At 45.7% G+C, this 24,131-nt stretch overlaps 1 protein-coding gene and 1 non-coding gene across 3 annotated transcripts; both read right to left on the reverse strand.

The window, feature by feature from the left end:
- Window positions 1–2,891: 2,891 nt before the first annotated feature.
- Window positions 2,892–13,543, reverse strand: DEGS1 (delta 4-desaturase, sphingolipid 1). Of its 2 annotated transcripts, XM_063646787.1 has the most exons (4): window positions 12,836–13,148; window positions 5,997–6,739; window positions 5,161–5,225; window positions 2,892–4,000 (listed from the first exon to the last, which is right to left on the reverse strand). In XM_063646787.1, exons 1-4 carry the CDS (start codon window positions 12,915–12,917, stop codon window positions 3,997–3,999), a joined length of 894 nt encoding a protein of 297 aa, XP_063502857.1. In that variant the 5' UTR covers window positions 12,918–13,148; the 3' UTR covers window positions 2,892–3,996. The 2 variants fall into 2 exon arrangements, with proteins under 2 accessions (XP_063502857.1, XP_054307630.1); XM_054451655.2 differs by lacking the exon at window positions 5,161–5,225 and having other exon boundaries at window positions 12,836–13,543.
- A 2,954-nt stretch (window positions 13,544–16,497) lies between these two features.
- LOC129023605 (small nucleolar RNA SNORA72) lies at window positions 16,498–16,623 on the reverse strand. The gene has a single exon (XR_008496861.1). It is a non-coding gene; the product is annotated as a small nucleolar RNA SNORA72 (small nucleolar RNA).
- Window positions 16,624–24,131: the final 7,508 nt, after the last annotated feature.

Below are 24,131 nucleotides of genomic sequence, written 5' to 3' on the forward strand. Positions count from 1 at the left end.
TGTTTTTGTTTTAGAAAAAGCTTCTCAAGTTCAAGGACTCTCCCTGCTGGTCTCTCTCCATTTATCAAACACTTACTTTAAGTCAAACACCCTGCTAGGTTTGGGAAACAGAAATAAAAGATGTGTCCTGTTCTTAGGGAGTTACAATTTATGGAGAAACAGTGCCTATTTACACAATGGTATGATTAGGGCCATGAAGAGATAATCATTGGTTCTCAACGTCAAAAAAATTGACACCTGACCTGCTGGGGACTGGGGGTGGGTAACAGAAGGCTGGTATGAGCCTTGAAGGTGTGAAGCTTTGAACCAGAAGAGAAACGGAGAAAGGAGTTCACACAGAAGGGAGAACTCATGCAAAGCTACTGAGTGATTTCTCATGACTGTCTGAGACGGGGTCTCGCTCTGTCACCCAGGCTGGAGTGTAATGGTGCACAGTTTCAGTTCACTGCAACCTCCGCCTCCTGGGTTCAAGAAGCGAAACTACAGCCGTGGGCGATGGCTCAGGCCTGTAATCCCAGCACTTTGGGAGGCCGAGGCGGGCGGATCACGAGGTCAGGAGATTGAGACCATCCTGGCTAACACGGTGAAACCCCATTTCTACTAAAAATACAAAAAATTAGCTGGGCGTGGTGGCGGGCTCCTGTAGTCCCAACTACTTGGGAGGCTGAGGCAGGAGAATGGCGTGAACCTGGGAGGCGGAGCTTGCAGTGAGCCAGATCGAGCCACTGCACTCCAGCCTGGGCGACAGAGCAAGACTCCGTCTCAAAAAAAAAAAAAAAAGAAAAAGAAAAAAAGAAGCGAAACTCCTACCTCAGCCTCCTGAGTAGCTTAGGACCACAGATGCACACAACACCAGGCCCGGATAATTTTGTTTGGACTTATTCTTTAGAGGTTATGGGGCCCAGCTTTCTTACTGCCCAGATTGGTAGATCTCTTAAAGAATGGATCGAGTTGGCAGATGGGAGCCAGAATAATTGGGATGTCTGCTACGAAGACTGAAACTTCCATTCAGGAAAGAAGTGGTTATGTAAGTGGAGACTGGAGTTTTGGAGAGGGATGACAACCCACTCTGTGCATCCAACAGGTAGTGAGAGGTCTGAAGTGATAGATTTGGAGGTTTTCAGCATTTACATGGCAGCTGCAGCCATTGGCTAGAGTCCTTTTTGTTGTTGTTTTTTTGAGACGGAGTCTCACTTTGTCGCCCCGGCTGGAGTGCAGTGGCTCGATCTCGGCTCACTGCAAGCTCTGCCTCCGGGGTTCACACCATTCTCCTGCCTCAGCCTCCCGAGTAGCTGGGACTACAGGCGCCCGCCACTACGCCTGGCTAATTTTTTGTATTTTTTACTAGAGATGAGGTTTCACCGTATTGGCCAGGATGGTCTCGATCTCCTGACCTCGTGATCCGCCCGCCTCGGCCTCCCAAAGTGCTGGGATTATAGGCGTGAGCCACCGCTCCTGGCCTTTTTTTTTTTTTTTTTTTTTTTTTTTTCTTGCTCTGTCGCCCAGACTGGAGTGCAGGGCGTGATCTCAGCTCACTGCAACCTTTGCCTCCTGGGTTCAAGCGATTCTCCTGCCTCAGCTTCCCGAGTAGCCAAGACTACAGGCACATGCCACCACGCCCAGATAATTTTGTATTTTTATTTTTAGTAGAGACAGGGTTTCACCATATTGGTCAGGCTAGTCTTGAACTCCTGACCTCGTGATCCACCTGCCTCGGCCTCCCAAAGTGCTGGGATTACAGCCACCAGGCCCAGTGCCATTGGCCAGAGTTCTATAGACTTGATGGGAGTACATGATCTCTATGATCTAGTATCAAATCCAGGGGTATGTTTTGCAGATACTTTAGTGACTGAGTAAAATCTGAATTGTAAACTTGGTTCTATTGTCACTCTTTGATTGTTCTTTGAGCAACAGATCAGAAGATACTAGGAATTTTCCTAGGCAAGGGGGTCAGGAAGGGAAAGCGAAGTATTTTGGGGATGAAATGAGGTCTGTGAGGCAGGCCTGGCAGTCCCACAGAGGACTCTACTCCTCACCCCACCCTCAGCAGTCTGGGTGGTGGTTTATTCTTTATGAAACTGCAATGTAGCCAACTTTTTTTTTTTTTAGAGGGTGTTTGTCACCCAAGTCGGAGTGTAGTGGTGTGATCATGGCTCACTGTAGCCTCAATCTCAGCCTCCCGAGTAGCTGGGACTACAGGTGCACACCACCACACCACTCTAATTTTATTTTTTGAAAAGATGGGGGCCAGACACAGCGGCTCATGCCTGTAATCCCACCACTTTGGTAGGCCAAGGCAGGCAGATCACCTGAGATCAGGAGTTCGAGACCAGCCTGGCCAACATAGTGAAAACCTGTTTCTACTAAAAATACAAAAAAAAAAAAACTAGCTGGGCATGGTTGTGCATGCCTGTGATCCCAGCTACTGTGGAAGCTGAGGCAGGAAAATCGCTTGAACCCAGGAGGCAGAGGTTGTGGTGAGCCAAGATCCCGCCACTGCACTCCAGCCTGGGCAACAGAGCAAGACTCCATTTCAAAAAATAAAAAGTAAAAAATGATGGGGTCTCACTATGTTGCCCAGGCTGGTCTCAAACTCCTGGTCTCAAGTCATCCTCCTGCCTCAGCTTTCCAAAGTATGGAATTACAGGTGTGAACCACCACACCCAGCTGCTGATATATTTTTAAAATAATTCACCATATTACACTAAACGTATCCAAGTGACATATTTAAGGTAAGCAGGACTGCTGACATAACAGCCCATGCTACCAGCTACTTGAGACCAACGATCTACCATCAGACCACAGCCAGTTCCCACTGCAGTGAAATAACATGAAAGTCTTTATCAATTGAGCAGTTTCTAATGTGAGAGTCGACACATCTGAAAAATGAATTTGAATGGTGGAAATTCAGTAAGTACTTTATTTATGAGTAAGGCTGTACAGGATTCAGCAGTGTCTAATTCGGGTCCCATATAGAAGTTAAAATTTTTAAATGAGTAATTCGGCTTACAGGGAAATATATTTTCATCTCAATCTTTTATGCTATATCATACCTCAGGCTTTTTAAAATTATTTTTGAGATGAAATTTTAAAGTTCCCCCAGTACCCAGGTTACCGTATTATATAGTATAAAGATAGTGAAATACAAAAATGTAACAAATACTAATACACTGTGATTAATAGCCATTTATTAGCTTTTTAATAAAGCAAAAGTTTATAGTGAAATAATCTAGAAATAGCTTTTTATTTTTTATATATATTTATTTATTTTTGAGATGAGGTCTTGCTCTGTTGCCCAGGCTGGAGTGCAGTGGCACAATCTCGGCTCACTGCAGCCTCTGCCTCTGCCTCCTGGGTTCAAGCAATTCTCCCACCTCAGCCTCCCATGCAGCTGGGATTACAGGCATGCGCCGCCACGCCCGGCTAATTTTTGCATTTTTAGTAGAGATGGGGTTTCACCATGTTGGCCAGGCTGGTCTCGAACTCCTGACCTCAGGTGATCCACCCACCTTGGCCTCCCAAAGTGCCGGGATTACAGGCATGAGCCACCGTGCCCGGCAAAATAGCTTTTTAAAAGCTTTTTAAATGATATGCTTATAAAATGACAGACATGAGTGAAACATCCTCAATGATGATAATACACAAGTCCCAAGTTTCCTGTGAGTGAAGCTGAGCAGTACAGAGTCAGGCTGACTGTTTAAAAGCCAGATTCACTTTTTGATATCACTGAGCTCTTACTCTGAAATTGTGCCAGGGGAGCTTCTAAGCATCGCTGGTCTCAAGTTTAATAATGCAAAAATTCCATTTTATCATCTAAAGTTTTGGAGAGGAATCCCTTTGGCACTAATGATATTTACTCCAGCACCATCTCTCCTTTTTGGTGCCTCTTCATTCTTGAGTAGGGACTTATTGTATCATCCATCACAAAATCATACAGTACTTTTATCCAGGAATTGTAGTGAGGAAGGTTGTCATAGTATTCAGCTGCTATTTTCCTCACCTAGAAGGGAAAAAAATACAGCAAGATGAAAAATGAGTGTTACTAGGTTCTTTCAAAGATGACTGATGAATGGTTGACACAAACACTGAGAAGGGAAACCATGAGACCTGCCTCCCTCCTCTCTCTTAAAAAAAAAAGCAGCAGCAGCAGCAGCTGAGGGAATTCTAAACAAAAAGCAGTCTACATTTCAGCAGCAGTTGAATACACTCGACCCTCTAGGACTCTCTCCCATCACATTCCAAGGGACTAAATATCTGGCTTATTTGTAAAATTAACAACAAATACATACAATTAGATTAACTTGATATTATTAAAGAATGTACTGCATGGATGACACTGTAGAATATAAAGGCAACATCCGATCCCTGCCATCCAGGAACTTACAAATACTAATAAATTGTGGCACGCTAATTAGATAGAAATTAAGCACTTGGCTGGGTGCAGTGGCTCACACCTGTAATCCCAGGACTTTGGGAAGCCGAGGCGGGTGGATCACCTGAGGTCAGGAGTTCGAGACCAGCCTGACCAATATGGTGAAACCCCATCTCTACTAAAAATACAAAAAAATTAGCCAGACATGGTGGCGTACGCCTGTAGTCTCAGCAACTCAGGAGGCTGAGACAGGAGAATTGCTTTAACTCCGGAGGCAGAGGTTGCAGTGAGCCGAGATTGTGCCACTGCACTCCAGCCTGGGTGAGAAAGAAACTCCATCTCAAAAAAAAAAAATTAAGCACTTATCAAGTGTGCAATTCTGCCATCTCAAGTTAAAAATGTCTTTACATCTCAAGTTAGAAAACTATCTGGATGGGCACAGTGGCTCGTATGTATAATCCCAGCATTTTGGAAGGCAGAAGAATCACTTGAGCCCAGGAATTTGAGACCAGCCTGGGCAACACAGGGAAACCCATCTCTCTTTTTTTTTTTTTTGAGACGGAGTTTCGCTCTGTCACCCAGGCTGGAGTGCAGTGGCACAATCTCGGCTCACTGCAACCTCCGCTGCCCAAGTTCAAGCGATTCTCCCGCCTCAGCCTCCCGAGTAGTGGGGACTATAGGCGACCGCCACCATGCCCAGCTAATTTTTTTCTATTTTTAGTAGAGACAGGCTTTCACTACGTTGGCCAAGCTGGTCTCGAACTCCTGACCTCAGATGATCCACTCACCTAGGCCTCTCAAAGTGCTGGTATTCCAGGTGTGAGCCACTGCACCCATCCAGGAAACCCCATATCTACAAAAATGTTAAAAATGTTAAAAATTTTAACAAACCATTTGGAGGATTAAAAGAAATTATTTAAAAAATCAGCCTGTCATAGCATGTGCCTGTAGTCCTAGCTACTTGGGAGGCTGAGGCAGGAGGATCACTTGAATCCAGGAGTTTGAGACCAGCCTGAGCAACACAGCAAGACCCTGCCTCTACAAAAAATAAAAAATTAGCCAGGCATGGTGGCACGTGCCTATAATCCTGCCTACTCAGGAGGCTGAGGTGGGAGGATTGCTTGAACCCAGGAGTTGAGGCTGCAGTAAGCTATCGCACCACTGCATTCTAGACTAGGTGACAGGGCAAGACCCTGTCTCTTAAAAAAAAAAAATTAAAAAATAAAATTAAAAACAAATCCTAAGTGTAACCACTAAGCTTAAGGACCCAAGAGTGAACCCTTTGTAAAAGTAGGCTGGAAGATGCAGTATTTATATTCTTGCTCTTTTTTTTTTTTTTTTTTTTTTTAAATGAGCTGCTTGGACTGACAAAATACTAGCCTGGCCAACATGGCGAAACCCCATCTCTACTAAAAATACAAAAATTAGCTGGGCGTGGTAGCATGCGCCTGTAATCCCAACTACTTGGGAGACTGAGGCATGAGAATCGCTTGAACCTGGGAGGTGGAGGTTACAGTGAGCCAAGATCATGCCACTGCCCGCCAGCCTGGGCGACTGAGTGAGACACCATCTCAAAAAACAAACAAAAAAAGAAATTAGAATATGTATCAAATCCTTTACTTACCAGTGGAAGACTTTTTCCAGGAATGTTGGGGAAGTCATGATGTTCATTATGATAACCCACATTGAAGGTAAGTAAATTCAGAGGCCCATAATATGAGTAAGTTTCATGACCCTTTAAGAACATGTAATGCTCAGCTATAAAATGTCCAGAAATTGGGTGCAAACCCAGGCCAAGTAAAGATGCTGCCAACATGTAGACTAAGGATTTAATTCCCAAAAAGTAATAAATTAAAATGTCAAAAGTGACCTGGGCCACGGTATTGATAACTTCCAGATAAGTAATTGGTTTGGGGTTGATGAACAGAGGTCGAAAGGCATAAAAGAGAGGCTGAAGAATAACCCATATAAACTTTCTGAAAGCGGTACAGAAGAACCAGCCCTCAAAATCGGTAGGAATATCTACATCGACGCCATCAGCTCCAAGGTACCGATGATGATCCATGTGATACCTCTTAAAGGAAACTGAATATGGAATCCCAATAGGAAGATTAGCAAACATTCCAAACCAGCGATTCCACATTGCTTTGCAGTTGCCAAAGGCAGCATTGTGGGCAATCTCATGAATACCCAGAGTCATTGAGTGGTTAATGCAACTGCCAAACGCATAGGCCCCAAATATGACCCATTTCCAGTCCAAGTCTTTTACTATGTAAAATGCAGCCAACTGGGTGAGAACCATCATAATTATAATCCATATCAAATTGGGATCAGGTTTCATCAAGGACTTTATCTCTGGATACTTTGCTGTAAAGAAAAAACAAAAAAACAGGAACTAAGAAAAGTATGTAATACTTCAGCAATTATAATTAACACCAATTAAACTAACACATTAAATTTGTTCTGTAAATAATATTCCCTTTGCTAGAGACTTTAGTGGATATTTAATAACACAGGGAAGGATTCTACTAGTAAAGTTATGAAATATGTCACAATAATTTGAGAATTTATGCAGGAAAAATTAGCCTCAAAGTTTAGAAGTTCCACATTCTTTATATTAAAATATGTGTTATTTCTGTGTTTAGACAGAGGTACAGCATTCTTACCTTATATAAAATGATTAAATTAACACATCTGACAAAGGATAGAATATAATATACATTTTGTAGTTACCCTAAAATCATGAAACTGGTATTCACAGTTCTCTCAGACAAATCAACATGCTCCAAGTAATTCTGTACTGAATTTTCCCAAAATTGTAATACTATATAAAAACCAATACTACAGGCTACCAATATAATCAGGGAAAGAACAGTCCTTTCAACAAATGGTGCTAGACCGACTTGTTACCAACAGGCAAAAGAATGGATTCAGACCCCTACCTTACACCATACACAAAAATGAACTCAAAACAGATCACAGACCCAAATTTATAAGAAAATTATAAAACTCTGATAAGAAAACATAGAAATAAATCTTCATGGCCTTTGTGGTTTCTTAGATACTATAACAAGTACAAGTGACAAAAGAAAACAGAGAAATCGGGACTGCATCAAAAACTTTCTGTTGCACATGATACTGTCAAGAAAGTGAAAAGAGAATCCACAGAAGCGGAGTTATGTTTGCAAATCATGTATCTCATAAGGGACCTATATCCAGAATATATGAAGAACTCTTACAACTAATAATCCAATTAAAAAATGGGCAAAGGATCTGAACAGACTTTTCTCCAAAAGATATGGAAACAGTCAAGAAACACATGAAAGATGCTCAACACCGTTAGTCATTAGGAAAGTGCAAACTGAAACCATAGATACCACTTCACACTCACTAGGATGACTATAATAAAAAAAAGGTAGGTAAAAACAAGGATGTGAAGAAATTAGAACCCTCATACTTTGCTAGTGGGAATATAAAATGGTGCAGCTACTTTGGAAAACTGTAGAGCAGTTCCTCAAAATGTTTAACACCTGGTATATCCATACAAAGGAATATTATTCAGCCACAAAAAGGAATCATACACTGACACATGCTACAAGGAATCATACACTGGCACATGCTATAACATGAATGAACCTTAAAATATTTATATTTAGAGACGGGGTCTACCTCTGTCACTCAGGCTGAAGTACAGTGGTGCCATCATAGCTCACTACAGCCTCAAACTCCTGGACTCAAGTGATCCTCCTGCTTCAGTCACCCTAGTAGCTGGGACTACAGGAGCATGCCACTGTGCCCAGCTAAAATATTATGCTAATGGCTGGGTGCAGTGGCTCACACCTATAATGCCAGCACTCTGAGAGGCCAAGGCAGGAGGATCACTTGAGCCCAGGAATTCAAGATCAGCCCGGGCAACATAACAGGACCCTGTCTCTACAAAAAAAAAAAATTAAAAAAAAAAAAAATTTATATTATGCTAAGTGAAAGCCAATCATAAAAGATCAGGTATTTTATGATTTCATGTATATGAAATGTCCAGAATAAGCAAATCTATAGGCCACAAAGTAGATTAGTGGTTACCTAGGTAGAAGCAGGGGATATGAGGGACTGCTAATGAGTACAGGGTTTCTTTTGGTGATGATGAAATGTTCTAAAGTTATATGGTGGTGACAGCTGCACAACTCTGTGAATATACTAAAAAATACTGAACTGTACACTTTAAATGAATAAATCATGATAGTTGAATTATAATCTCAATAAAGCTATTGGCCAGGTGCTGTGGCTCACACCATTAATCCCAGCACTTTGGGAGGCTGAGCACGAAGACTGCCTGAGGCCCGGTGTTCAAGACCAGCCTGGGCAAACAGATTCTATTTCTACCAAAAATAAAAAAAATTAGCCAGGTGAGGTGGCACAAGCCTGTAGTCCCACCTACTTAGGACGCTGAAGCGGGAGCATCACTTGAGCCCAAGAATTTATGACCACACCACTGCACTCCAGCCTGGGCAACAGAGTGAGACTGTCTCAAAAAATAAAACATTAAAAAACTGTATCATGTGAAAGTGTAACAGTGAAGTAAGCATTGCTTGTGATTTATTCTTTTTTTTTTTTTTTTGAGACGGAGTCTTGCTCTGTTGCCCAGGCTGGAGTGCAATGGTAAGATCTCGGCTCACTGCACCCTCTCCCTCCTGGGTTCAAGCAATTCTCCCGCCTCAGCCTTCCCAGTAGCTGGGATTACAGGTGCCCACCACCACACCCAGCTAATTTTTGTATTTTTAGTAGAGACGGGGTTTCACCATGTTGGCCAGACTGGTCTTGAACTCCTGACCTCAGGTGACCTGCCCACCTCAGCCACCCAAGGGCTGGGATTACAGCCATGAACCACCCAGCCCAGCTCATCCTCACTAATTTCAAACAGATGCCTTATAAATGAACTTTTAATGTGAACTCTAAATGTAAACTTAAAGTGTACAATTGTTGGTTGTTCTATCAGGCCCCTTCCCTCCCCCACCAAAAAACTCAACACTTTCAGAAAGATCTCTTATCATTTGTGTATAATTTAAACAAATCTAAAGATTCTTAACTTTCTACTGGTTATTCCATCTCCCACCCTGAAACAGAACATGAGTCAGTATTTACACCTGCATGGAAAACATTGTATTTTCATTGAGAAATATGTAGTCCTTTTTTGTTTGTTTGTTTGTTTTTTTGAGACGGAGGCTCGCTCTGTCGCCCAGGCTGGAGTGCAGTGGCACAATCTCAGCTCACTGCAAGCTCCACCACCCGGGTTCACGCCATTCTCCTGCCTCAGCCTCCCAAGTAGTTGGGACTACAGGTGCCTGCCGCCACGCCTGGCTAATTTTTTGTATTTTTAGTAGAGATGGGGTTTCACCGTGTTAGCCAGGATGGTCTCGATCTAAGGCGGGCGGCCTTAGCCTCCCAAAGTGCTGGGATTACAGGCGTGAGCCACCGCGCCCAGCCAAGAAATATGTGGTCCTTTTACTTTCCCAGTGAAATGGTTCAGTGATAAGTTTGTGGGGGAAAAAAGGCTCAGTGTGAGGTAAGTATCAATCAGCACCTTCTTACTTCCTTCATCTCTTTTTTTTTGAGACAGTCTCACTCTGTTGCCCAGGCTGGAATGCAGTGGGGCAATCACAGCTCACTGCAGCCTCTACCTCCCCAGCTCAAGCAATCCTCCCACCTCAGCCTTCTGTGTAGCTGGGACCACAGGCACATGCCACCATGCCCCGCTAATTAAATTTTCTTTTTTTTTTTTTGTAGAGATGGGGTTTCGCCATGTTGCCCAGGTTGGCCTCGAACTCCTGAGTTCAAGTGTTCCTCTCGCCTCAGCCTTCTGAGTAGCAGGACAGGCGTGCATGCCTAGCTAATTTTTTAATTTTTCGTGCAGATGGGGCTGTTCTGAACTGGCCTCAAGCGATCTTCTTGCCTCAGCTTCTCAAAGTGCTCAGATTACAGACAAAAAAAAAAGCCACCACACCCGTCCTGATTTTCAGAATATTAAGTAGCTCAGTTTCAGTATTCCAGAGTTGGTTTTTACACAGGTAGGACACCAGATTATTCCTATGTAACATGTAGATAAGGCATTGATAAAATATATCATATGCGGCCTGGCAGGGTGGCTCACACCTGTAATCCCAGCACTTTGGGAGGCCATGGCAGGCGGATCATCTGAGACCAGCCTGGCCAATGTGGCAAAACCCTGTCTCTACTAAAAATAAAAATAGAAAAACTTAGCCATGGTGGCGGGCGTCTGTAATCCCAGCTACTCGGGAGACTGGGGCAGGCAGAACTGCTTGAACCCAGGAGGCAGAGGTTGCAGTGAGCCGAGACTGGGCCACTGCACTCCAGCCTGGGTGACAGAGTGCGGCTCTGTCTCAAAAAAGTATCATGCTATCTCATATCAAATATGTGTAAGTGATTTGCCAAACAAATTACTACTGGCAGGCTGAGGTATGCGGACCACTTGAGCCCAGGCTGCAGTGATCATCATGCCTGTGAACAACCACTGCACTCCAGCTTGGGCAACAAAGCAAGACCCTTTCTCTAATGGAGTGTAGGGGAGGAGGAAGAAGAGGAGGAAGAGAATTCAAGAACCCAAAGTTACCGGGGGCAGTGGCTTACGCCTTTACAATCCCAGCACTTTGGGAGGCCAAAGCGGACGGATTGCTTGAGCCCAGGAATTCAAGACCAGCCTGGGCAACACGGAGAAACCCATCTCTACAAAAAATAGAAAAATCAACCAGGCATGGTGGTGTGTGCTTGTGGTCCCAGCTACTTGCTTTTTCTTTTCACTGGGCAAATGAATGTTGAGAAGAAAAACTAAGGAAATACTCTATATATAAAGAATAATTGCTCATGTTCAACTCACCATGTTTCCTCAATTTAAAAAAATTGTGTGTGTGTGTGTGTGTGTGTGTAAACGGGGGGGGGGAATCTCACTATGTTACTCAGGATGGTCTCGAACTCCTGGGCTGAAGCGATCCTCCCGCCTCAGCCTCCCGAAGTGCTGGGATTACAGGCCTGAGCTACCGTGACTGGTCCCCGTTTCCTCAATTTTTGAAGAAACAGCACAGGTTAAAAAGCTCGTGCTCTGGCCGGGCACGGTGGTTCACGCCTGTAATCCCCAAGACTTCGGGAGGCCAAGGCAGGCGGATCACCTGAGGTCAGGAGTTCGAGATAAGCCTGGCCAACATGGTGAAACCCCATCTCTAACTAAAAAAAATACAAACATTAGCCAGGTGTAGTGGTGGGAACCTGTAATCCCAGCTACTCGGGAGGCTGAGACAGAAGAATCGCTTGAACCCAAGAGGCACATGTTGCAGCGAGTGGAGATCGCACCACTGCATTCCAGCCTGAGCAACACAGTGAGACTCAGTCTCAAAAAACAAACAAACAAAAAACAAAGACGTGCTCTGGAAGAGGCAACCGAATGCGCATTAGAATCCCCCTAGCATTTAGTCACGCGTTCTTATTTCATTTTTTAAAACAGCCATAATACCAACCTAGTAGAATTACCAAGAGGATGAAATTGGGTAATGTCTGTAAAGCATTCCACGCAATCCCTAGCATATTAGGAGTAGCCTGGGAGGGATGAGCATTCTCTATGTAACACAGAAGGCCCGAATCCTCTGGAGAGTTAAGGCCTCTCAATTAGCTGTCAGGGGACCAGCAGGCCACGCCACATATTTTCCTTATTTGGCAAGTCTTCCATTTTCAGTCTTTTCATCCACAAAACCGAGATGGATGAAAAATGTCTGCGAATCCGCCGTTCTTACGTCCCAGGCTTGTCGTGAGGATCAATGGGACAAGCGGCGTGAACCGACCAGGGCCCATCAAGTCTGAGAAGCCCCGGGGGCATAGGGAGGGGCGCCGGCCCCTTAACGGGCCCAAAGCCGGGACTGCGGCCGCCCCCGCCAGTACTGCCCGCCGGCGCCCGACACCCTGAGCAGGGCTCGCTGGTAGGCCCCGGGATGCCCAGGACCACACCCTGCCTAGCACTCGGGCAGCCCCGGCGCCGGCACCCGCTCACCTCGGCCCGCTCCGGAGGAGAGGGAGGAGGGAGAGGAAAGGGCGCCCACCTGAGGGCACAGGAATCTTTTAGCGAGAAGATCTACCCAAGGCTGGCGCAGCCGGGGACACCCTTCGCCCCAACCGGCCGGCGTGGGCCTGGCGGGGACTCCCGCGCTCGGGGACGCGCCTGCGCCTCTTCGCGGAAGGGTCGAACATGCGCGGCCCCGAGGACCCGTCCCTCCCCCCGCGCCTCGCCCAGCCTCTCCCGCGCTAACCCGCGGGCTGGCGGCCCGAGCGGCGGCGGGACGCGACGGGGAGCAGGCTGCTAACGGGCCTCCGGCGCCCACGGCCGCGCAGGGCCCGCGAGGGGAGAGCGCGCCCCGGCGCCGGGCGGCCACGCATGCACATAACGGGGCGCCCGCTGGCCCTCACCCAGGATCTCCCGGCGCCGGTCGGCGTGGGGCTGGTCGGTGTAGACCCACTCGAAGTCTTCCCGCGAGACGCGGTTCCCCATGGCGGCGGCTCGCAGACTAGCTGTCGGCTCTCGCTCCCGGCCGGCTGCTCAGAGGTGGCGGCGGCGGCTCCCCGGCTTGTGTGGTGTCGGCCGGCTGTGGCGGAGCGCGGAGGAGACGGAGGCGTGGGCGGAGTCCCGAGGCCCCGCCCCTCCCGGCCCGCCCGCCTCACTGGGTGGAGGGCGTGTGGCGCTCCCAGTCCCCCGTGCGGGGCCGGCTCTCAGCGATTCTGGGACGCGGGGTTCTGAGCTTCGGTAACTCGGCCACCAGCCAGGATGCCGCGTTCTTGCGAGTCCCCGCCCCTGCGGCCTGCTGCGCCGGAGCCCGGAGAAGATGAAAAAGGAAGGAAAGGTCTCAAGTGAGATAAACCTGCCGCCTTAACGCCTCCGCGAGCGGAGCACCGGGCACGGCTGCGGTCACACCGCGTCTGGAGGCGCCGGAGCCCTTCTTAAATGGCAGCTGGCCTAAGTTTTGTTTAGTTTTTAAAAAGCAAATTAGCCATTGAGTCATATTTCGCTGCCTTCTGGAAATAATACCTCAGGGAAAAAATGCAGAGTGCGTGACAATTAAAAGCTAATCAAGTAAAAAGAAAACATTATTAAGAGGGGGAGATGATATGGGATTTGTTGTTGTGCTTGAATTATTCTAGTGTGACCACTTCTGTTAAGAGATGATTGCTCAACCTTGCATCTATCTGTCGCAGAAGTAATCAACCACAACCTCTTCCTGAAAGAAAGGTTTTGAAACTAATTTTGTTTCAACATTAGTTACCACGTCTACATCAAAGAGCAACTTAAAGATTACAAAAAGAGGATAACCAAAGCGGGTGTGACTCCTAATCAAAGAACATGCCGTGCACACACACACGGCACACACACACACAAATCTGATCGAGCCCCTAGATCTGACTGCTAATTTATAGAAAATAGAAAGTTCATTTGGCCGGGTGCGGTGGCTCACGCCTGTAATCCCTGCACTCTGGGAGGCCGAGGCGGATCCATCACCTGAGGTCGGGAGTTCGAGACCAGCCTGATCAGGATGGTGAAACCCCGTCTCTACTAAAAATATAAAAATTAGCTGGGCGTGGTGGCAGGCGCCTGTAATCCCAGCTACTCAGGAGGCTGAGGCAGGGGAATCGCTCGAACCGGGAGGCAGAGGTTGCAGTGAGCTGAGATGGAGCCACTGAACTCCAGCCTGGGGGACAGACGGAGACTCCCTCTCAAGAAAAAAAAAAAAGAAAGTAAGTAGAAAGGACAGAGGAATGTGTTAAACTAGGCCATGGGGATGAAACTAGCAAGATCCAACTCTGGGAGACTCTATATAGGACAATGTCTGGGTTCTCTAATAAATGAAACTCAAGGAAAAAAAGAGAAGAGAAACCTGTAGATTAAAAGGAGTTTAAAAGACATACCAACCAATTGCAATGTGTTGACCTTATTTAGATTCTGATTGAAATAGTTTAAAAACATTGACATGAAATAATTGAACTCAAATATCAATTGCATATGTGATGATATTAAGGAATTATGAATTTCTTAAGTGTGATAATAGTATTATGGTTATAGTGGGTTTTGTTTTTTTGAGACAGAGTCTTGCTCTGTTGCCCAGGCTGGAGTGCAGTGCACCATGTTACATGGAGACATGGTGGCCTCATGTCTCAGTTCAGCCTTGACCTGAGCTTAAGCCATCCTCCCACCCCAGTCTCCCAAAGAGCTGAGATCACAGGCGTGCACCACCATGCCTGGCTACTTTTTTAAATTTTTGGTAGAGACAGGGCCTCACCTTGTTGCCCAGGCTGGTCTCAAACTCTTGGGCTCAAGTGATCTCAAAGTACTGGGATCACAGGCATGAGCTACTACATCCGACCCCAGGAGCATTATTAATAAATCCCTAAGACCCTCTCAGTACGTTCACTTCTGAAATAGAGAGGGCCAGCACGGCTGAGACATCTAGCAGAGAAGGCTGTGAGAGCAGAGGGGAGACAGAACAGTGACACCTGGAGTGGAGGCCTGAAGGCTGATCAGAGCCCAGCGAGGGTCATGTCTGCAGGGCGTGCTAGCAAGTGCGGGGCTGGGTCAGCCTCCAGAGGGTCCCAGTCTCGAAAAAGGAGTAGGATTTGATGATGGATAGATACACAGGTCTGATCATGCAGGAGCTTTTTAGTTGTTAATGAAACGGTGGAGGAAAAAGAAGGTGGGGAATGTCACCTGGAAAAGGACAGCTTTGTATTTGCCAAGTTTCATCTGGATTGACAGATGGCACATGAAGCTGATAATTGGACTCAGGAGGAAGTTTTCAGGTGCTAACAAGTAAATGTATCCCTGCAGTTCAGAATGCAGTTGCTATCACACCAGTCCAAAAGCAGGCCAGGTGCGGAGGCTCACGTCTGTAGTCTGAGCACTTTGGGAGGCCGAGGTAGGGGGATCGCTTGAGGGCAGGGGTTCGAGACAAGCCTGGACAACATGGCGAAAACCCACCTCTATAAAAAATACAAAAATTATGCCGGGTGTGGTGGCTCACGCCTGTAATCCCAGCACTTTGGGAGGCCGAGGCGGTCGGATCACAAGGTCAGGAGATCCAGACCATCCTGGCTAACTTGGTGAAATCCCATCTCTACTAAAAATACAAAAAAATTAGGTGGGCATGGTGGGGGGCGCCTGTAGTCCCAGCTACTTGGGGGCCTGAGGCAGGAGAATGGCGTGAACCCGGGAGGCAGAGCTTGCAGTGAGCCGAGATCACGCCACTGCACTCCAGCCTGGGCAACAGAGCGAGACTCCGTCTCAAAAAAAAAAAAAAATTAACTGGGCGTGGTGGCCCATGCTTGTGGTCCCACCTATTGGTGAGGCTGAGGTGGGAAGATTGCTTGGGCCCAGGAGGTCGAGGCTTCAATGAGCTGAGAAATGAGCTGAGATTGTGGCACTGCACTCTGGCCTGTGTGACAGAGTGAGGCTTTGTCTCAAAAACATTAAAAAATAAATAAATAAAAGAAAGAAAGAAAGAAAAATGAGGAGTTTGAAAACAAAATGTGGATCTCGATATACCTTTTTTTTTTTTTTTTTTTTTTTTGAGACGGAGTTGCGCTCTGTTGCCCAAGCTGGAGTGCAGTGTCACGATCTTGGCTCACTGCAACCTCTGCCTCCTGGGTTCAAGCGATTCTCCTGCCTCACTCTCCCGAGTAGCTGGGATTACAGGTGTGTGCCACCATGTCCAGCTACTTTTTGTATTTTTAGTAGAGACGGGGTTTCACCATGTTGGCCAGGTTGGTCTTAAACTCCTGACCTCAAGTGATCTGACCTCCTTGGCCTCCCAAAGTGCTGGGATTACAGGCATGAGCACCACACCTGGCTTGGACATTCTTTTTTTTTTTTTTTTAAAAAGTTACAATTCATTTAGTAGCAACTGGTAATCATGAAATTTTCTTATTTTGCTTAAACCTTCTTTAAACAAAAGTCTGCAAATTAGCACTGATCATTTGCAAAAGTCATTACATATACTGCCATTTTTCTTAAGGTTGACCAAAGATAACCTAGAATTACAGCCATTACATAATCACACAAAATGATTATATATTAATCAGACCTGGTTTATCACCAGCATTTATAAAAACAGACGTAGGGAAAGAAATAGGTCTAGGGACACATGCATGGTCTTAATATAGCAAATGTTTAGCCTGTCCTGTCCTGACTATTACAAAATCAATTTTGACATTCTGAAGTAAACTATTTGAGCTACAGGATTGTCATGGGCATTGATAGCTATTTTAATGATGTCTAGGCATGCTTCTTTAATTTGGACTTTTAAAAGTTCTTAATATGTATGCGTAACAAAAAAGTAAGCTAAGAAGTTAGCTGGGCGCAGTGGCTGACGCCTGTAATTCCAGCACTTTGGGAGGCCAAGGCGGGTGGATCACGAGGTCAGGAGTTCAAGACCAGCCTGGCCAAGATGGTGAAACCCCGTCTCTACTAAAAATACAAAAATTAGCTGGGCATGGTGGTGGGTGCTTGTAATCCCAGCTACTCGGGAAGCTGAAGCAGTGAATAGCTTGAACCTGGGAGGCGGAGGTTGCAGTGAGCTGAGATTGCGCCACTGCACTCCAGCCTGGGTGACACAGCGAGACTGTCTCAAAAAAAAAAAAAAAAAAAAAAGAAGTATAAATAAAATGACTTGAAGTTTTAAAAAAAGATTTTAATGGATTATCTAACTTTCACATCTTTTCCTTAACCTTGTCAAATAATTTGTCTTGAAGCAAACATACTAGTTATTCTGGAAAAACACTCTCCAGTCGGCTGTTGGAAGCTGTGGTGAATTGCAGCCAGCCATGATCATATTAAGAAATTTAAGATGAAGTAGTTTTCAGATGAGGGCAGCTATACTTTTGAAATCAATGTAGATTTTTCCTTTTCCATTTGCTTGATTTTTGAAAGGGCAGTTTATTTTTGAGACCATTTCAATAGTGATAACAGTAGAGATTGAATGGTATTGACTACTGTAATTCATAGAAGAGTAATACAGAAAACATTGTTTATTCACTTCAAGCAAATAATCGTAAGAATTTTATGTTATCTATTTCTTTTCTTTTTCTTTTCTTTTATTTTATTTTTGAGATGGAGTCTCACTGTGTCGCCCAGGCTGGAGTTCAATGGCCCAATCTTGGCTCACTGCAATCTCCACCTCCTGAGTTCTGGTGATTCTCCTTCCTCAGCCTCCCGAGTAGCTGGGATTACAGGCTCATGTCACCACGCCTGGCTAATTTTTGTATTTTTAGTTTCACCATATTGGTCAGGCTGGTCTTGAACTCCTGACCTCAGGTGATCCACCCGCCTCAGCCTCCCAAAGTGCTGGGATTACAGGCATGAGCCACAGGGCCTGGCCCAAATTCATGAATGTTTTAACTGTAAATTTACATGCGCTAATTTTATATTTAAATAATACATTTTAAGTAAGAAAAATATTTATTGACAACTAATTACTGACTAGAGTAGTTGTCTGTTATTGGTCTCAAGAAATAGATGACATAAGGCTGGACATGGTGGCTGATGCCTGTTGCTCCAGCCTGGGCAACAAGAGCAAAACTCCGTCTAAAAAAAAAAAAATTCGTGAATTTGTCCATAACTAAAGCTGACTTAGTGTGGCAGGGGAAATAATCCCTTGCCTGTTTTGTCTTCTGCCATGCTGGCCTCACTCGGTGTAGCCAGTCCTGGCCAGTTTGGGGGCATGATGTGCTGCCATTTAGTCCTGTTATCTTTAGTACCACAGTGACCTCCAGTCTCGGGATCTATACACCAGACCTGTCTCCCTCGGACCCTATGCAAGTTTCTCCCAGTCCATAGCCTTCTCTGGGCTTCTGGGTCTCACTCCTGTGGAGGGATGATCTCTCTCAGCTGATTGCCTCGTCCGTGAAGGGATGTACAGGATTCTGTGTGTTTGTCCTCAGGCCCATCAGGTTAGACACTTCCCTTAAAGAGTGCTAATCTACTGCATACACATCATGTTGAAAGCAGGGGCTGGGCACGGTGGTCATGCCTGTAATCCCAGCACTTTTGGAACTGAGGTAGGCGGATCACTTGAGGCTAGGAGTTCGAGACCAGCTTGGCCAACATGGTGAAACCCCATTCCTACTAAAAATACAAAAATTAGCCAGGCATAGTGGCGAGTGCCTGTAATCCCAGCTACTTGGGAGGCTGAGGCAGAGAATTTCCTGAACACGAGAGGTAGAGGTTGCAGTGAGCCAAGATTGTGCCAATGCATGCCAGCCTGGGCAACAGAGTGAGACTCCATCTTAAAAACAAACAAACAAAAAACCTCAATGTACAAAAATATTTTTTATTTTTATTTTTATTTATTTTTATTTTTATTATTGAGACGGAGTCTCACTCTATCACCTAGCCTGGGGTGCTGTGGCACAATCTCAGCTCACTGCAACCTCTGCCTCTCAGGTTCAAGGGATTCTCCCGCCTCAGCCCTCTGAATAGCTGGGCCTACAGGTACGTGCCACCACACTCAGCTAATTATTGGGCTTTTTTTTTTTTGACACAGAGTTTCACTCTTTTGCCCAGGCTGGAGTACAGTGGTGCATTCTCGGCTCACTGCAACTTCTGCCTCCCAGGTTCAAGCAATTCTCCTGCCTCAGCCTCCCTAGTAACTGGGTTTACAGGCGCCTACCACCACACCCAGCTAATTTTTGTATTTGTTGTAGAGACAGGGTTTCACCGTGTTGGCCAGGCTGGTCTCGAACTCCTGACCTCAGGTGATCCTCCCGCCTCGGCCTCCCAAAGTGCTGGGATTACAGGTGTGAGCCACCACAACCGGCCTAATTTTTGTATTTTTAGTAGAGACAGAGTTTTGCCCTGTTGGCCAGGCTGGTCTTAAACTCCTGACCTGAAGTGATCTGCCTTCCTTGGCCTCCCAAACTGCTGGGAATACAGACATGAGCCACCGTGCCCAGCCAATGTTTTGTATTTTTATACACCAGCAACAGCCAGTTAAGAAATGTAATAGGCTGGGCATGGTGGCTCACGCCTGTAACCCCAGCACTTTGGGAGGCTGAGGCAGGTGGATCATGAGGTCAGGAGATTGAGACCATCCTGGCTAACACGGTGAAACCCCGTCTTTACTAAAAATACAAAGAATTAGCTGGGCATGGTGGCGGGTGCCTGTAGTCCCAGCTACTCAGGAGGCTGAGGCAGGAGAATGGTGTGAACCTGGGAGGCGGAGCTTGCAGTGAGCCAGGATCATGCCACTGCACTCCAGCCCGGGCAACAGAGTGAGACTCCGTCTCAAAAAAAAAAAGAAAAAGAAAAAGAAGTGTAATCAGGCAGGGCATGGTGGCTGACGCCTGTAATCCCAGCATTTTGGGAGGCTGAGGCGGGTGGATCACCTGAGGTCAGGAATTCGAGACCAGCCTGGCCAACATTGTGAAACCCTGTCTCTACTAAAAATACAAAAAATTAGCTGGGTGTAGTGTCGGGTGCCTGTAATCCCAGCTACTCGGGAGGCTGAGGCAGGAGAATCGCTTGAACTCGGAAGGCAGAGGTTGCAGTGAGCTGAGAAAGCACCATTGCACTCCAGCCTGAGCAACAAGAGTGAGACTCTGTCTCAAAAAAAAAAAAAGAAATGTAATCAAAGAGATACTTACCTGGCTGGGGAGATACCATGATCAAGAAATGTAACCAAAGAGAAAGATAGCATTTCTGAGAACATAAAAAGTATGCAGGCTGGAATGGTGGCTCCCACCTGTAGTCCCAGCCCTTCGGAAGGCTGAGGCAGACAGATCTCTTGAGCCCAGGAGTTCAAGCCCAGCCTGGGCAACATGGCGAAATTGTGTCTCCACGTGGAGACTGACCAACATGGAGAAACTCCAGATCTACTAAAAATGACCAACATGGAGAAACCCCAGATCTACTAAAAATACAAAATTAGCCAGGCGTGGTGGCACATACTTGTAATCCCAGCTACTCTGGAGGCTGAGGCGGGAGAATCACTTGAACCCAGGAGGCGGAGGTTGCAGTGAGCCGAGATCGCGCCATTGCACTCTAGCCTGGGCAACAAGAGTGAAACTCTGTCTCAAAAATAAACAAATAAGTAAAAATATAAATATAAATATAATAAATAAAGGCTGCTACCTTCCTAAAAATACTAGGTTTCTGATCAGCTGGTGATGGGAATGGGATTAGAACGGCTGCAGGACCATTGGGGAGGGAGACACAGGAAGAAAGAAGAAAATTGAGAGATTATCAACATTATTTATTGCTTATAAAGTGTGTAGAAGCCAGGTGTGGTGGCTTATGCCTGTAATCCCAATACTTTGGGAGGCCAATGTCAGCTGGTCACTTGAGGGCAGGGGTTCAAGACCAGCCTGGCCAACATGGCGAAACCCCATCTCTACTAAAAATACAAAAAATTAGCCAGGTGTGGTGGCGCACATCTGTAATCCCAGCTACTTGGGAGGCTGAGGCACAAGAATCTTTTGAACCCAGGATGTGGAGGTTGCAGTGAGCCAAGCTCATGCCTCTGCACTCCAGCCTGGGCGACAGAGTGAGACTCTGTCAAAGAAAAAAAAAAAAAGAAAGAAAGGGAAAGGGAGGGAAAGGAAAGGGAATGGGAAGGGAAAGGGAAAGGGAGGGAGCCAGGTGTGGTGGCTCACGCCTGTAATCCCAGCACTTTGGGAGGCAGAGGCAGGTGGATCACCTGAGGTCAGGTGTTCAAGACCAGCCTGGCCAACATGGTGAAACTTCATCTCTACTAAAAAATACAAAAATTAGCTGGTCATGGTGGCAGGCTCCTGTAATCCCAGCTACTTGGGAGGCTGAGGCCAGAGAATTGCTTGAACCCGGGAAGCAGAGGTTGCGGTGAGCCGAGATCACGCTACTGCACTCCAGCCTGGGTGAAGGAGTAAGACTCTGTCAAAAAAAAAAAAAAAAAAGAGAGAAGGAGAATGTGTAGAGCCTGAACCTGAAAATAAACTATTTCTTCTGGCAAATGTTTAGAGGAGCAGATACAATTTAGCTACGCTTGCTAAAAAAGATTCTCCACAGTGAATATTCATTCAAAGGGACATGTACCATCAGTCCTGAAAGAGGCTATACATCATGCCCCTCAGGCTAGGGAGGTACAAGTGTTCTCATGAGTTTTGTTTGTTTTTGTTTTTACAAGCTCACAGCTAAATCGGGTTCTCATGGTTTTTGAATGCACTTCAAATGCACTATAATTTTTTTCCTTTTTTTTTCTTTGAGACGGAATCTCACTCTATGCCCAGGCTGGAGTGCAGTAGCGTGATCTTGGCTCACTGCAACCTCTGCCTCCCCGGTTCAAGTGATTCTCCTGCCTCAGCCTCCCAAGTAGCTGGGATTACAGGCTTGTGCCACCACACTTGGCTAATTTTTGCATTTTTAGTAGAGATGGGATTTCGCCATGTTGGCCAGGCTGGTCTTGAACTCCTGGCCTCAAGTGATCCACCCACCCCTGCCTCCCAAAGTGCTAGGATTACAGGCAAGAGCCACTGCACCCCACCCACACATTTATATTTCTGAATTGCTTTTGACTATAATAGGAGCTTCTCTCCATGGCTGGTCAGCCTATTATTTGACAAACATGTTCAGTTCTGCACAATGAACTCTTTATTTTTTGATACGGAGTTTCTGCTCTTGTTGGCCAGGCTGGAGAGCAGTGGCTCACTGCAACCTCTGCCTCCCAGGTTCAAGCAATTCTCTGGCCTCAGCCTCCTGAGTAGCTGGGATTACAGGCACGTGCCACCACGCCTGGCTAATTTTTGTATTTTTAATAGAGACGGGTTTTCACCACGTTGGCCAGGCTGTCTCAAATTCCTGACCTCGGGTGATCCGCCCGCCTCAGCCTCCCAAAGTGCTGGGATTACAGGCATGAGCCACCGTGTCTGGCCCAGAACTCTTTTAACCATCTTTACAGCAAATTGCAGATTTAAATGGTAGTTCCTTAAAAGCCCAAACTTTGAGGTCAAAAATATTTGGGAATACCAGTATATTCAGGCATCATTCCCTTTTCCAAACCTGCCCTTGCAATCATATTCATCTATGTGGCATGCCCAGATTAGGGAATCCACTAATTTCTTGATTTTATCCTTTGCTAATTAAGCTGAGATTTGTCCTCTTGACAAATCTGTGAAAGCCAATTAATAGTCTGGAACTCTCGGGAGTTACGTCAGGGTAGAAAAATTGATGAATTATCCCCATTCCCATCCCGACCTGTGGTCAATGGCTTTCATAGCTTTCTTTTTCCCTCCCTTCCTCCCTCTCTACTTTCCTCCCTCCTTCATTCCTCTTTTTCCTTCCTTCCTTCCTCCTTCCTTCCCTCCTTCCTTCCTTCCATCCTCCCTCCCGCCTTTCTTCCTTCCTTCCTTCCTTTCTTTCTCTTTCTTTTGTTTTCTTTTTCTTTCTTTCTTTCTTTTTCTTTTTCTTTCTTTCTTTTTCTTTCTCTTTCTTTCTTTCTTTCTTCTCTTTCTTGCTTGTCTTTCTGTCTTTCCTTCTTCTCTTTCTTTTCTTTCTCTCTCTTTTCTCTCTCTCTCTCTCTTTCTCTCTCTAACTTTCTTTCTCTCTGTCTCTCTCTCCTAAGCAGTCATTTTCTTCAAATTATATTTTTAAGTCAAAGAATTACCCCTCCTACCCTCCATGAAAACCTGATGAAAAGGAGATTGTTATGATCAAACTATAAAAGTTAGAGACAGAAAGAATAATAGAGATTAACAGGGGTTGGGGAAAAGGGGAGTGGGGAGCTAGTCTTTAATGGGTATAGAGTTTCTGTTTGGGATGATGAAAAATTTCTGTGAATGGATAGTGGTGATGATTGAACAACTTTGTGAATATACTTAATGCTACTGAATTGTACATATAAAAGTGGTTAAAATGATAAATTTTGTTATGTATATTTACCATGCTAAAAAATGAACAGAGCCTCAGAGAAATTTGGAACATCATTGAGCTCATCAAAATACAGCTGATGGGAATACCAGAGGAGAGGAGAGAAAAGGGCAAGAAAAAAAATCAAAGGAAAAATATATCTAAAATGATCTAAATCTGATGGAAAACATTAATCTACACATCCAAGAGATGCAGTGAACCCAAGTAGAGGCCAGGCGTGGTGGCTCACGCCTGTAATCCCAGCACTTTGGGAGACTGAGGCAGGCAGATCACGAGGTCAGGAGATCAAGACCATCCTGGCTAACACCGTGAAACCCCGTCTCTACTAAAAATATAAAAAATTAGCCAGGCATGTTGGTGGGCGCCTGTAGTCCCAGCTACTCAGAAGGCTGAGGCAGGAGAATGGCGTGAACCTGGGAGGCAGAGGTTGCAGTGAGCCGAAATTGTGCCACTGCACTCCAGCCTGGGTGACAGAGTGTGACTCCGTCTCAAAAAAAAAAAAGAAAAAAAAAAAGAACCCAAGTAGAATGAACACAAGACAGAGATCCACACCCAGATGCATTATAATAAAATTCTGAAAGCCAAAGAGAAAATCTTGAAACAGCAAGAGAAGAATGACTCATCACCGAAAAGGAGACCCTGATATGATGAACAGGTGACTCCTCATGAGAAACAGTGGAGGCCAGAAGGCAGTGGGATGGCATATTCAAAGTGCTGAAAGAAAAAACTTATCAACCAAGGATCTGTGTCTAGCAAAACTATCTGTCAAAAATGAGGGCAAGGGGTCTGAGTGTGGTGGCTCATGCCTGTAATCCCAGCACTTTG

This window comes from Pongo pygmaeus, chromosome 1 (genome assembly GCF_028885625.2).
Source record: "Pongo pygmaeus isolate AG05252 chromosome 1, NHGRI_mPonPyg2-v2.0_pri, whole genome shotgun sequence".
In the NCBI taxonomy this organism is placed as follows: Eukaryota; Metazoa; Chordata; class Mammalia; order Primates; family Hominidae; genus Pongo; species Pongo pygmaeus.